Here is an 11,974-nt window from a genome sequence, read left to right as displayed (position 1 = left end):
TGGCAATTCCACACCTTGCCTCCTATGAACACCTGAAACTGCCCTTCTCCAACATGGTGCCTTCCATATGTTTTGGGTTACAATTCCCAGCCAGCACAGCTGCCCAAACATCTGGAGGGCAGCTGGCATTGGGAAGTTTGAACTAAATGGCGACTCTTTCTAAAGGTGGGACAGAATAAAGCAGCTGTGGCAGAGCCTCTTGGAAGCAAAGAGGCCTAGTGGCGCCTCTGAAGCCTGAGAGGTGGTTCCTCACGGCCTGAGCTTTTGTGGACAAGAGTCCCCTTCATCAGACCCACAAAGTGCTGTTCTCAGTTACTGGCTGTACAAATACGCACATTGTTCTAGAAAGGGAAAGCATGGAAATAGTGGGGGCAGGAGGCCATGAAAGGCGATAGGCTTGTGAATTCATAGCCATTTGGCCTCACACTTTACCATTCTCTCTCTCTCATCCTCCCCTGCCAATTCTACGTGTCAACTGAAGATATCTGAATCTGCCTCCCAAAAGCCTCAGCCATATTTACTCTCTTAAGTCTGAGATGCCACGAGACAGAACTCTTTTATTTTTTACTGCAGGACAGATAAATTGGAAAGCTGGGTTAACCTGGGGTTACAAAACTGAAGGTAAAGGCTGGTGTCAGCTTATCAGAGTCACTTGACAGCTCCCCCCTCTCCATGCTAGAGCCCCAGGGTGGGGGGTGAGGGCGGTAGCCTTGGCAGAGACCCAGGCCAAGTTTTTCTCTTGTGAGATTCAGAGCCCTTCTCTTGACTGCCACATTTCTCCAGCTTATGCTGGCTGGGAGGTCTCCAGGTGCTGAGCATTTTCAGGCTCAGGAGTTGACTTTGGCTTCCCTGCTGGTTCTCAGTGCCTGCCTGGCTAACTCCTTCCAGCCCTTGAGGCCAAGCGGCTCCTCTCCTCTGGCACAGAGACCACACTGGCAGCTGTTGGTCTGCAGGGGCTGCTTTTAGTCAGGCCAGGCTGAGCCTTCTCATCCCAACACCTGTTTTATGTAAGGCTTAAGTCCTGCAACATCCAGGCATCTTCACCTGCTCCAAGACAGCACATCCTGGAAGTCACAACCCTGCTTTGACTTAACCCATTTTGCTGAAATGGTGCCCCTCCAACTAATCTGCTCTTGGAAACAGATGGATCAGAGCAGAAAGACCTGCAGGGGTTCATGAGTGGTGGGTGCTCTGAGTAGGGACCTAGGAAGGGCACAGAAGTTCCCCATCCCTGGTTCACCTTCATAACCTTCCAAGAAACAACAAAGGTGGCAAATGCCCTCCAGTATCTGATATTTAGAGCTTTGCTGCTTCTGGGCATGAAGTAATGATGCTAGTTTAGTTTCTATTCAGGTCCTGTTTTTCTGTTAAAAGGAATCAAAGCAGCTTGCAATAACAAATAAAAAAAAAATGAAAACAGCCACTCTCTACTCCATATCAGTAGAGAAGAATCTGCAAATGGCTGGCCAAAGGCAACAATGGGAAAGAACAAATGTCAGGAGGCACCACATTTGCCTATTATATAAACAATTGCCAGTCTTGGCCAGCCTAAGTTTCACAAGGGCTGGCCAGGTCTCACCAGTGCGCTTGACCCACACAGTTGCTGGAGAGGAGGCAGTGAGGCACATGCAGTCTAAGAGAGGTGTGCCAAGAGCCATCGCAAAGTTGCCAAATACGTTTGGGGCATGTACAAAGTTTGCAAGCTGAGCAATCCTTCGCAGCCAGGCTGCAAGGGGTCTCCTCCTATGCAGTCAGGCTGTGGAAGGTACTTTGCCTAAGGCCGCCTTGTCAGAGAGTACCATGCTGGATTCAGTGCTCCGACTCTGTATGAGGCATCTGCACAAGCTGACATATAGCCAAAGGTAATACAGTTATCTGAGATTCTGTAACCTGCAGAATAAAATGGTAAGGTCACTACATTCCCTATACAGAGAGAGCCCAGAGTGGGGCACAACTCTGGTTGCTTTGCATCCAGTTGTGTACTTTGCTCAGAGGTTAGTCTCTCTCTTTGTATTTCGCAGCATGTTAAACAGCCATGGTCAGGGCAGTCAGCAAGTTGACTGACAGACTGTGTAGGGGGGCAAGTGGGGGGTGGGGGAGAGAGATGTGTGCTTGCTTTGAGAAGCGGCCCCATCAAGGGCACATATAGAATCATAGAATCATAGAGTTGGAAGAGACCACAAGGGCCATCGAGTCCAACCCCCTGCCAAGCAGGAAACACCATCAGAGCACTCCTGACATATGGTTGTCAAGCCTCTGCTTAAAGACCTCCAAAGAAGGAGACTCCACCACGCTCCTTGGCAGCAAATTCCACTGTCGAACAGCTCTTACTGTCAGGAAGTTCTTCCTAATGTTTAGGTGGAATCTTTTTTCTTGTAGTTTAGAACCATTGCTCCGTGTCCGCTTCTCTGGAGCAGCAGAAAACAATCTTTCTCCCTCTATGTGACATGCTTTTATATATTTTAACATGGCTATCATATTACCCCTTAACCTCCTCTTCTCCAGGTTAAACATGCCCAGCTCCCTTAGCCGTTCCTCATAAGGCATCGTTTCCAGGCTTTTGACCATTTTGGTTGCCCTCCTCTGGACACGTCCCAGTTTGTCAGTGTCCTTCTTGAACTGTGGTGCCCAGAACTGGACACAGTACTCCAGGTGAGGTCTGACCAGAGCAGAATACAGTGGCACTATTACTTCCCTTGATCTAGATGCTATACTCCTATTGATGCAGCCCAGAATTGCATTGGCTTTTTTAGCTGCCGCGTCACACTGTTGGCTCATGTCAAGTTTGTGGTCAACCAAGACACCTAGATCCTTTTCACATGTACTGCTCTCAAGCCAGGTGTCACCCATCTTGTATTTGTGCCACTCATTTTTTTTGCCCAAGTGCAATACTTTACAATTTCTCCCTGTTAAAATTCATCTTGTTTGTTTTGGCCCAGTTCTCTAATCTGTCAAGGTCGTTTTGAAGTGTGATCCTGTCCTCTGGGGTGTTAGCCACCCCTCCCAGTTTGGTGTCATCTGCAAATTTGATCAGGATGCCCTTGAGTCCATCATCCAAGTCGTTAATAAAGATGTTGAATAAGACCGGGCCCAAGACAGAACCCTGTGGCACCCCACTAGTCACTCTTCTCCAGGATGAAGAGGAACCATTGATGAGCACCCTTTGGGTTCGGTCAGTCAGCCAGTTACAAATCCACTGAGTGGTAGCATAGTCAAGTCCGCATTTTACCAGCTTCTTTACAAGAATATCATGGGGCACCTTGTCAAATGCCTTGCTGAAATCAAGGTAGGCTACATCCACTGCGTTCCCTTCATCTACCAGGCTTGTAATTCTGTCAAAAAATGAGATCAGGTTAGTCTGACATGACTTATTTTTCAGAAATCCATGCTGACTATTGGTGATCACAGTATTCCTTTCTAGGTGCTCACAGACTGTTTGCTTAATGATCTGCTCCAGAATCTTCCCTGGTATTGATGTCAGACTGACTGGGCGGTAATTATTTGGGTCCTCTCTTTTCCCCTTTTTGAAAATAGGGACAACATTGGCCCTCCTCCAGTCTGCCGGGACTTCGCCTGTTCTCCAGGAATTATCAAAGATGACTGCCAGTGGTTCTGAGATCACATCTGCCAGTTCTTTTAATACTCTTGGATGCAGTTCATCTGGCCCTGGAGACTTGAATACATCTAAACTAGCCAAGTATTCTTGTACTATCTCCTTAGTTATTCTGGGCTGTGTTTCTTGTGCTGAATCATTTGCTCCAAATTCTTCAGGTCGGGCATTGTTTTCTTTATCGGAGAAGACTGAGGCAAAGAAGGCATTGAGGAGTTCAGCCCTTTCTGTGTCCCCTGTTTGCATTTCACCATCTTCTCCTCTGAGTGACCCCACTGTTTCTTTGTTCTTCCTTTTGCTACGAACATACCCATAAAAGCCTTTTTTGTTGCTGTAATGGTTGTAAGGGGGTTACTTGTGCGTAAATTGCCTTCAGTTTAGTCAGTTTGTTTGCTCAACCATGTTTAGGGTTAGAGCTCGCCCTCCGTGACCTGTTAGTCACTTGCAGAATCCGTCAGTGGGCGTTTCTTGAACCTCTTCCAGCATAAAAGCTGTTTGACCCCAAGACTCCTCCTATGTTCCCTGCGCGGAACGCGTCTGCGCAAGTGAGGGGAAGGCAGGGGCGTGCCAGCGCTCTCTCCACTAGATTCGGGTGAAGGGTCTTGGAGCCCTGTCACCAATTCCTCCATCTCCCTCTCATCTCTATTGGTGTTACGCTGAATTCCTTCCCCCCTGCTGGTCCCCTCTCCGGCATCGCTCTGGAGCCCTGCCTCCGCCTCTCGCTCTGCTCGCTCTGATGTCAGTTCCCTGTCAGTTCCCTGACAGTTCCTGCTTCATGCTACACCGGTTGGTGCTACCTAGCATGCACTGGGCTCCGCTATTATGTTCCACTGAATTTCCACTGATACAAAAAGTGCCACTGATTTTTTGATGTAGTATATCTTTCTTTTGGGACATGGGTGGTGCTGTGGGTTAAACCACAGAGCCTAGGACTTGCTGATCAGAAGATCGGCTGTTCGAATCCCCGCGACAGGGTGAGCTCCTGTTGCTCGGTCCCTGCTCCTGCCAACCTAGCAGTTCGAAAGCATGTCAAAGTGCAAGTAGATAAATAGGTACCGCTCCGGCAGGAAGGTAAACAGCATTTCCGTGTGCTGCTCTGGTTCGCCAGAAGCGACTTAGTCATGCTGGCCACATGACCCGGAAGCTGTATGCCGGCTCCCTTGGCCAATAAAGCGAGATGAGCACCGCAACCCCAGAGTCGACAGTTGGATCTAATGGTCAGGGGTCCCTTTACCTTTACCTTATATCTTTCTTTGTTTTCTGAGCCAGAAAGTGGTTATACATTGGTGTGGAGCAGATACTTGCAGCTGATTGCCCTGAACTGCCACAATATGCATAAGCTTCCTGCAAACAGATGTCCCATTTTTGGTTGGCTTTCGGCCTGCAGACAAACAGGGAGGAATGCAAAGCTTTTAGAAGGGGTCTTGCTGAAAGCTGCATTTGTGGCTCCAAGCTGTAGTCATATGGACAGGAATCTCTGGCATCAGATGGTTTTGATTACTCCGGAAATGTCAATCAGTCAGTAAGATTTCCTCCTTACTTGAGGGTAGCTTTTTCAAATTCCAGCGCCATCCAAACCCCTTTGGGTGCCCTTTGATTGAGAACAAGGTCTTCAATACTGGGAGGACAAGTCACGTCTCCTCTCCCACCCATTCCTGGAACGGTTGGGGCCAAGAGGCCCAGGCAGCCCAATGGCGCTGCTCTATGCACAGAATCTGCTAATGATTTCCCCACGTCCCGCCCTCTCACCCTCCCTCCTACAAATAGTGTGCTCCAGCAGAAAGGCTGCTGCTTTCTAGACCAGAGGCAGTGGCTGGAGGGACAGAGCAGAGTCCAGAATGGGGAGCTCAGCTGGGGCTGCAGTTGTCCTCTTTCTTGTCCTCTGGCAACCAGCAGATGCCTTCTGGCTTTTCAACGTGCTCTTCCCACCCAGTACCACCCCAGAAGCAGCTCTCTCCAACAACACTCCCCCTGTGGTGCTTGGTAAGTTGGCATGGAGCACATGACAAGGGGGGCAGTGGCAGTCCTGGGGCTGGGGAGGCCAGCTCCCCACTGCAGGCAAAGTGTTGGCATGGTGGGAGGGGTCGGTGAGATAGATGAGGGCGGTCATTTGTGAACAGCTGGCTGATCAATGTTGGGCAGGCAGGTGTGAAGTTTGAGAAGAGTCTGTGTTGGGTTGCTTTGGCTGCGGTAGTGCCCCTTCCCCTGAGACGTGGATGGCTGAGAAGATGCTAGTCAAAGCAGATGGATCTGTAGGGTCTGATTAAGCTCACAGCTAGGATAGTTCAGGGCCTGACATGCTCAGCTGGGATACCTAGAAGCGGATGTGTGCAGTGCTGGGCTGCTGGCCTTTTCTGTGGTACGCATTGGTATGCAAATAGGTCTGAGATAAAGGTGAAGATTGGTGGAATGGTGATCAAAGTGAGGTCACAGAACCACTGGTGGGATTCCCAGGATTAGAGGAGAGCTCTCATTTGTCCTCCCAGCATTTGACTGCACCTTGCCCGACACTCCTGTAAGACGCTTTAGGAAGAAGAAGAAGAAGAAGAAGAGGAGGAGGAGGAGTTTGGATTTGATATCCCACTTTATCACTACCCGAAGGAGTCTCAAAGCGGCTAACATTCTCCTTTCCCTTCCTCCCCCACAACAAACACTCTGTGAGGTGAGTGGGGCTGAGAGACTTCAAAGAAGAGTGACTAGCCCAAGGTCACCCAGCAGCTGCATGTGGAGGAGCGGAGACGCGAACCTGGTTCACCAGATTACGAGTCTACTGCTCTTAACCACTACACCACACAGGCCGGTAGCCTCTCCATGAGTCCTGCATTGCCCTGCTTCTCCCTCATTGCCCCACATGAAGGAGGCCTTGGCAAGAGTGTGTGGGGCTGGATGAGATGGTCCATCTCATCTGATTGTACCTGGAGGCAGATCTATCCCGTTTGCATCTAACATGGAAGCTACAAGGTCACCTTGTAGCAACCCATTGACATGCATGCTTAGCAGGGTGATGGTCAAACTGGGAATAAACTCTGTTGGTTCACCCAGCTGCCTAACTGAGCCCCCTAATTGAGCTGAAGTGTGGCTGCTGGGTCTTGCTTAGAGGGAGGCAGTGTGTCTTGCCTGGCATCTCCTCCTTCTTGGCCTCCAAGTTAATCAAGCACAAACTCCTAAATGCGTCTGAGTCCCCTTTCTGAGAGATGCAGCATTGTCATGCTTAGATAGACCAGGGAGAGCTGAGCAGAAGGACATCCTGGGGTGGCAAGTTCCTTTCTGTCCATAGGTTGGGGTGGGAAACTGTAGAGCGGATTGCAGTGCTTCATCTTGGGTAGAGGGTGGGACCTAGGAAGGGAATTCTTATTTTATTTTTGCTGGTGGCTCCCTCCCTCCCTCCCGCTGCAGAAAAATCAGCACTTCCATAATGCAAGAGTTAAAGGCAGAGGACCTCCTCTGTCCTGTGTTGATTCTGGTGAGCAACCTTTGACTCCTGGCCCAAAAGTGGCCTCTCCATCCCATGTATGTGCACACACACCCACCCACCCACCCACACCCTGAGAATCTCTTCCTGTCTCCGTCCCTTTTGATCCTGCCTGGAATAATCTTGCACAGTGTTTTGTCCCACTGAATGGCCTTGACCGGACTTTGTTTTGTTTGCCTGGCGCTCTGAAAAAATGGTCTCTTTGACCAGAGAGCAAAAGTGATCTAAGTTGGTTCCTGTGTTCCTAGGAAAGGATGAGAAAAAAGGACAAGCACCAGGAGGTGTCTTTAAAGTATTATATAAGGCTATATAGGAAAGGCTGGGTTGAATCCCATAGCCCTGGCCCTGTCAAAACCTCTTTATGGCAGGACGCTGGTGATTAGACTGGGGGTGGGGAATGCTTTAAAGACACCTCCTGGTGCTTGTAGACAGGTGAAGCTTTGCCCACCATTTATACCCATGTTGGGAAAAGCTTCATCAGTTCTAAATTCCCATGCACCAAGAGCAGGGCCTCTAGAAAATATAGCAACCCCCCCCCCCATGCCACCCCGCTCACATTCTTTCGTTGCTACAAAAGAACTGCAATCTCTCCAGGACTTTTAATCCATTTCACAGGTGGCTTTAGATGCACCACTAAGGCAGGCTACCACTCCTCTTTCTCCGGTCCCTTTCAGTGCCTGGTTGCCTGGGAAACCAACTAGAGGCCAAGCTGGACAAGCCGGATGTAGTGAACTGGATGTGCTACCGCCAGACAGATGACTTCTTCACCATCTGGCTGAACCTCAACATGTTCCTGCCTCTTGGGGTTGACTGTTGGATTGACAATACCAAGTACGTCGCTGGCTGAAGCCACTTTATAGCTTGTTATTCTGTGACTCCCTCACGTGAGGAGGGTCTGTGAAAACCGAGCCAAAACAGGGTGAGGGACGCTTCATCCATGGGGGAAGCCAGAAGTATGTAGAAGTACAAAGGAACACAGGAAGGGGACGGGGACCTGGTGTGCCCCCCCCTCCAGCTGTCATTGGGCTCCAACTCTCTTCCATCCCAGCAGCCAGCATGGCCAATGATGGAGACTGTAGTCTGTTGGTTGCAAGAAAAAAAATAGGTATAAAAAGAGTATTCCTCGATGCCAGGATCCCAACCTGGGGCAAATACTCATCAATGAGAAAACCACAGTCAAGATTTAAAATCACAAAACCAAGTAAAGTGTAAAAATATACACTGTTAGACCTTTAAAATATGGGCCCTTGTGAGTTCCCTCTTGTCCTAGCATAGGAAAGACCACATGTTTGGTAAGTTAAAAACTGGTTTACTTTCAAACTCTTCAAAGGTCAGGATCATGTGCTTTACTATACATCAGTCAGAAAAGTTGCACAGGCAGTAAATCTTGGCTGTTACAAAGTGGTAAAAGTTATTTGTATAGGAACTCAAGAGTTGCTTGTGAGAGCCATGCGGTTTGAGCTCGGAGCAACCAGCTCAGACCTCCTCACACGTTGAACTTCTCAGGTAGACTGAAAGGAACAAAGGTTCGATCGCCTCGTCCCTTCCAAGGTGAGCTAGGTTGGCAGGACATCGTAATCATTACGATTTTTTTAAAAAAGTATTTTCTATGACATTTTAATAGCCAGGAATGAACATCCCAGCATGGTGGTTGTGTTTTGCTTTGCACCTGAATCTACCTTCTGCCCACAGAGTGATCTACAACAGGACAACTCGGAGGGTGTCCAATGCCCCTGGAGTCCAAATCAGAGTCCCTGGGTTTGGCAAAACCCACACAGTGGAATACCTGGACAGGAGCAAACTGGCTGGTAGGAGGCATTGCTACCTGCAAATCAGTCATCTCTCTGGTGGAGGAAGTTTGCTGCTTCAGTCTGCTTGGAGTTGTCTTGAGCCATGGGCATAGCCAAGGGGTGGCAGGGAGGGGCAGCTGCCCCCATCAATACAAATACATAGCAAACTAAGGTTCTGCACCCCTAACAAAAGGCCTGCCCCCCCAACAAAAATCTTGGCTACACTTATGCCTTGAGCATTGCTAAAGAGAGACTTTTCCACAGTGGCATTAAAATGAGGGCCCTACATGGCATGTCATATAGAGCTGCCTTATCTAGCAGCAAGGCCCATTTCCAAGATGCTTCTTCAGTGCTCACTAGTCAACAGGGAGCCTTGGGAAGCAAAGGTGGTTTTTCCTCTCTCTCTCCCCCCCCCCCAACTTTGGTTAGGGTCATCTTCCTTGCAATATCCTCCCCTGGTTGATTCCTCTTCCTCCTTGGAGTGGCGGGCACCTCACGCCACTTCCTCACTTTCTTTTCATTTCTTTTTTAAATGTAAAATGCGTAGAAAACAATTAGTGAAAATCAGTAATTACCACCCCCAGCAATGACTGGGAACAGACTTATTACTGAGTGAATGAAACGTGCCCACTCAAAGCTACTTTGGAAGTTGTTTCTGAGCTAGAGTGCAGGGGCTGACTTAGGTTTGTTGTGGGTTTTTAGGGGGCATCTGATAGCTGGGAAAGGCTTCTCTTCCTCCTTGCTCATGATCTTTTGTGGATTTCCCTCATTCCTCTTCTTTGGAAAAAGGTAGCCTGTGTGTGCCACTTTCAGTTTGTAATGTAGGCAGTGTTTCCCCCCCAGGGGGTATTCAAGCGTACACAGTACCAGCACCTCTTCTTCTTTTGTTAAAAAGTATGCCACTTACTGTAACAACTTCACGGTGAATACCGGCACCTGTGTTTCTACAAGAAAAGCACTGAATATAGGCATGCAAGAAAGAGGACCTTCCAGAAATTTTTGATGCACCACTCTGCCCAACCATTTCCCACTGTCCAGAATTTCCCTTTTGTAGGCGTTTACCAGAATACAAGAATCTTTAGCTAGGAAAAAACATGTATGTTTAGTGTTTCAATATGGTTTCTTTCTTAAAGACATTTTTTTAAAAGGGCGCAATTCCTGCCTTTCCTGCTTCAACAACAATAAAATGCTGCTCACTCCACACCTTGGGAAGTGGATATTGTTCCCATACCTGAGGTACCAGAGGGTTTTTTCAGTCGGGGGGGGGGGGAGTTATATATTGAGGAGTTGGCATCCTTACTCCTGCCTTCTAATGTGCTGGACCCAATGAGGCTTGGAGCAACCCAGGGAGCCCTCAGAGCAGGAAGTGGTCCCCTCCAACAGGTCACCTACCCAGCCTTCCTCCCCTTGCCCCCCCTCCTGTTAACCTCTTCCTCTCTCCTCCTACCTCCAGGGTACATGCACACACTGGTGCAGCACCTGGTCAACAATGGCTATGTGCGAGACCAAACCGTGCGCGCCGCCCCCTATGACTGGAGGATTGGGCCCAGTAAGTAGAAATGGATAACTAGGGAGGGGGCTGTGAGGAGGACTCAGCGAGTGTGCCAAGGGGTGGGAAGCAGGAATGCTTTCCCCTGAAGCATAATGTTTGACAGACTATTGTATTTTAATATTTTGTTGGAAGCCGCCCAGAGTGGCTGGGGAAACCCAGCCAGATGGGCGGAGTATAAATAATAAATTATTATTATCATTATTATTGTTGTTGTTGTTTGTTGTTGTTGTTAGCAACCATGGAATGACGGTGAGGTCAAGGCAAGGAGAGAGGGGTGAAAGCAGCCCTCTTGTGTGGGGGGAGTTTAAATGCCCCCCCAACACACATACCTGTCGCTGTGTGGCTAAGGCAGCTTTTGGGGAAACAGCACAGAAGGAAAGGGCAACTATTACCTTCCTTCGCCATCATAACAGCCCTGGTGCAAATCCTGCCTCCCATGGCTGATTTTTTTTTAAAAAACAGAATCTTAGAATTGTAGAGTTGGAAGGGACCACAAAGGTCATCCAGTCCAATGTAGGAATCTTTTTGCCCAATGTGGGGCTCGAACCCACAACCCTGAAATGAAGAGTCCCATGCTCTACCGACAGGAAGTCTGTAATGAGGTCTGGTCGTACATTCCACCTCTTCTGGCCGCTCAGCAGAGTGGAAGCTGCCTCAGGTTTGAGTGTCGGAGTCTCCACAATCTGCTTGGAACATACAAGAAAACAATATCTGGTGCTTCTGAAGCACCAGGCTTCCCTGACTAGTGGTCAGAGTTTGCAGACAGGAGAGCTTGGCTTCTGGAGGACCTGAGCCTCTGCAGCACCTCATTTTAAAAACACACTGTTCAAGTCACACAACTGGCAAGGACTTGTGAGGAGGCCTTGCGCAAATCTCCACCTCTGACCTTCTGTGCATGCAGAATAGCTCGGGTTCAGTCCCCCATGGCAGTGTTTCCAAATAGGGCTGGGAAAAGATGCATCCAAGCCCCATCTGCTGCAATCACCGTGGGGCAGCCTGGATGGCCACTGGGGTGGCCAGCAAGGCCATGTGGCTGGCTGGATCCAGCAACCCCAACTATGTCTCCACAGATCAGCAAGAGGAATACTTCTGCGACCTGCGCAGCCTTGTGGAGGAAATGCGTAAGGCCTACCAGAAGCCTGTCTTCCTCATTGGACACAGCCTGGGAAACCTCAACATCCTCTATTTCCTCCTCCAGCAGTCCCAGGCCTGGAAAAGCCAGAACATCCGGGGCTTCATCTCTCTGGGAGCTCCTTGGGGGGGAGCAGTGAAGCCCATAAGGGTCCTGGCCTCAGGTGAGTTGCTTGCTAACAGGTGAGGTGGGCCGGAATATCTGGTCCCTCCAGACTAAAAAAAAGGCTGCGTGCACCTCTTACTTGGGTGACCTCCCCTCCTCTTCAACTGTCTGGGGTTGCTGCCAGGCCCCTTGAGGCTCAGGGATGGGGGGTGGAGCTATCAAAATGGGGGTGGAGCTTAAATGCACTTAAAAAAAAAAAATCCTCTCAGGCCTCTAGCACAGATTTACTGTCTTTTATTGCCTCCTGCTAAAC

General features: G+C 49.2%; 1 protein-coding gene and 1 long non-coding RNA gene across 3 annotated transcripts in view; one reads left to right on the top strand and one right to left on the bottom strand.

The window, feature by feature from the left end:
- Positions 1–521: 521 nt before the first annotated feature.
- The window catches only part of LCAT (lecithin-cholesterol acyltransferase), a 14,505-nt gene continuing 3,052 nt past the window's right edge, over positions 522–11,974 (top strand). Inside the window, exons 1-5 of one of the 2 annotated variants that reach the window (XM_081872136.1) lie at positions 522–621; positions 7,757–7,913; positions 8,775–8,890; positions 10,326–10,421; positions 11,495–11,719. In XM_081872136.1, the coding sequence (XP_081728262.1) occupies positions 537–621; positions 7,757–7,913; positions 8,775–8,890; positions 10,326–10,421; positions 11,495–11,719 (679 nt within the window). In that variant the 5' untranslated portion in view covers positions 522–536. Of the gene's footprint in view, positions 622–5,379; positions 5,594–7,756; positions 7,914–8,774; positions 8,891–10,325; positions 10,422–11,494; positions 11,720–11,974 lie in introns of those variants that run through there. The other variant, XM_081872135.1, reaches the window with a different exon arrangement.
- Positions 7,919–11,974, bottom strand: part of LOC309347504 — a 16,083-nt gene continuing 12,027 nt past the window's right edge. Inside the window, exon 2 of the long non-coding RNA XR_014158965.1 lies at positions 7,919–8,162. This is a non-coding gene — a long non-coding RNA (uncharacterized lncRNA). The remainder of the gene's footprint in view (positions 8,163–11,974) is intronic.

This window comes from Podarcis erhardii (assembly GCF_964252035.2).
Source record: "Podarcis erhardii genome assembly, chromosome: 7".
Classification (NCBI taxonomy): domain Eukaryota; kingdom Metazoa; phylum Chordata; class Lepidosauria; order Squamata; family Lacertidae; genus Podarcis; species Podarcis erhardii.
Note: the sequence above shows the minus strand (reverse complement) of the source record. Positions and strands in the feature narration are given on the sequence as shown.